Consider the following 1359-nt stretch of genomic DNA (forward strand, 5'->3'; position numbering starts at 1 on the left):
AACTGCTGACCTTAAGGTTCACAGCCCGATTCGTAACCACTACGCTACCAGAACTCCTTTGTTTCTTATTTAGCCTTTCTTAAATTCAAGAAAAGGCTGAATGAAGTCTTTTTTAAATTATTTATAAGCTGCACATACAACAAGTGAAGGTGATTGTGATGAAGAATTTGTTGCAAGTAGAATTTGGCTCAGTTGTTTCACAATGAGGCAAATTTACATAAACATAAAACAAATTTTGAGCCCAAATAACCTGCACTGTTCAAAGATGGTGGCGTCTTGCTCAAAGATGGTGGCCAATTACAATGCTCTGAAAGTGTGGGGCTTTTCACAGTTCTAATAATAATCCAATCTCACACATCATGCTCCTGAAAGGGCTCACTAACCTTCTTCTGAGTCTCCCATCTCAGGGCTTTGACCCACAATTTTTCCCATTCCAGCTATCATTAAGATTCACTCAAATGTAAAAATTCAGGTCAGTTACTATTTCGTTTTGGCCATGACAGAACCAATTTGAATCAGTTTGAGTTCTTTGTTAAAAGAGCAAGTAGAAGCTATCTTAACACTGGGACTATTTGCAGTGAAAAAATTTGATGAATATTTTTTTGTCTGATAAATGTTTACTGGCATATTTTAATAAACTATTCTTGAGATTAAATTTACTTCTTAAAAAAAACAACAAAAAAACCCACTTTTGTTTATAGAAGTATAATACAAATTAGTATTTTGTACTTAAGCATCATACCAACTGCTGGAAACTCTCTTTCCAAGGATTTGGATGCTCATATTCTTCTGGATTAATCTGATAGAATTTACCAGGTTCTGGATGCATCATAGGACGGGTATATTCAAATACTTCCATGTATAATCGTTTCCTAGGGTGGAAAGTAAATGAAAAGATTTCATCATAAAATGCCTTTTAGGTTAACAGTTTTAAATAAGTACTAATAATTCTTTGAAGTCTTCAAAAGCATAAAAATAGTTTGTTGCTAAGTGCCAACTCAAGTGACCCTGAATAGCATTTTTAAGGAGTAGCTGGTGGGTTTGAACTGCTGACCTTGTGGTTAATAATCCAGTGTGTATCCCACAGTGCCACACAGATTTACTAGACAGAAAATAGAAGAGATAAAGACAACTGTTGTAAAAATATAGAAGTTTAAATGTAAGAATGTAGTTTGACTAATACAATGCGACGACTTATCAGGGGAAAAGATGTCACCTTTACCATAATAGCCTTGTATAGTTTTTTTTTTTTTTAAGGTTTTTAGTGTGGACTGAGTTTAAGTTTTCAGGGTACATCATCGGTTTCACATTCAAACATTCATATACCTTGTTTCATTACATTGATTATAATCCCCTCCA

The 1359-nt window shown here is 34.1% G+C and overlaps 1 protein-coding gene across 1 annotated transcript in view; it reads right to left on the reverse strand.

Annotated features, from left to right (window-relative positions):
- The window catches only part of FBXO11 (F-box protein 11), a 44261-nt gene that overhangs the window by 39077 nt on the left and 3825 nt on the right, over positions 1–1359 (reverse strand). The window contains exon 4 of the mRNA XM_006839432.1: positions 743–872. Within this exon, the coding sequence (XP_006839495.1) occupies positions 743–872 (130 nt within the window). The remainder of the gene's footprint in view (positions 1–742; positions 873–1359) is intronic.

The sequence above is a fragment of the Chrysochloris asiatica genome, unplaced genomic scaffold, assembly GCF_000296735.1.
Source record: "Chrysochloris asiatica unplaced genomic scaffold, ChrAsi1.0 scaffold00024, whole genome shotgun sequence".
NCBI classification, from domain to species: domain Eukaryota; kingdom Metazoa; phylum Chordata; class Mammalia; order Afrosoricida; family Chrysochloridae; genus Chrysochloris; species Chrysochloris asiatica.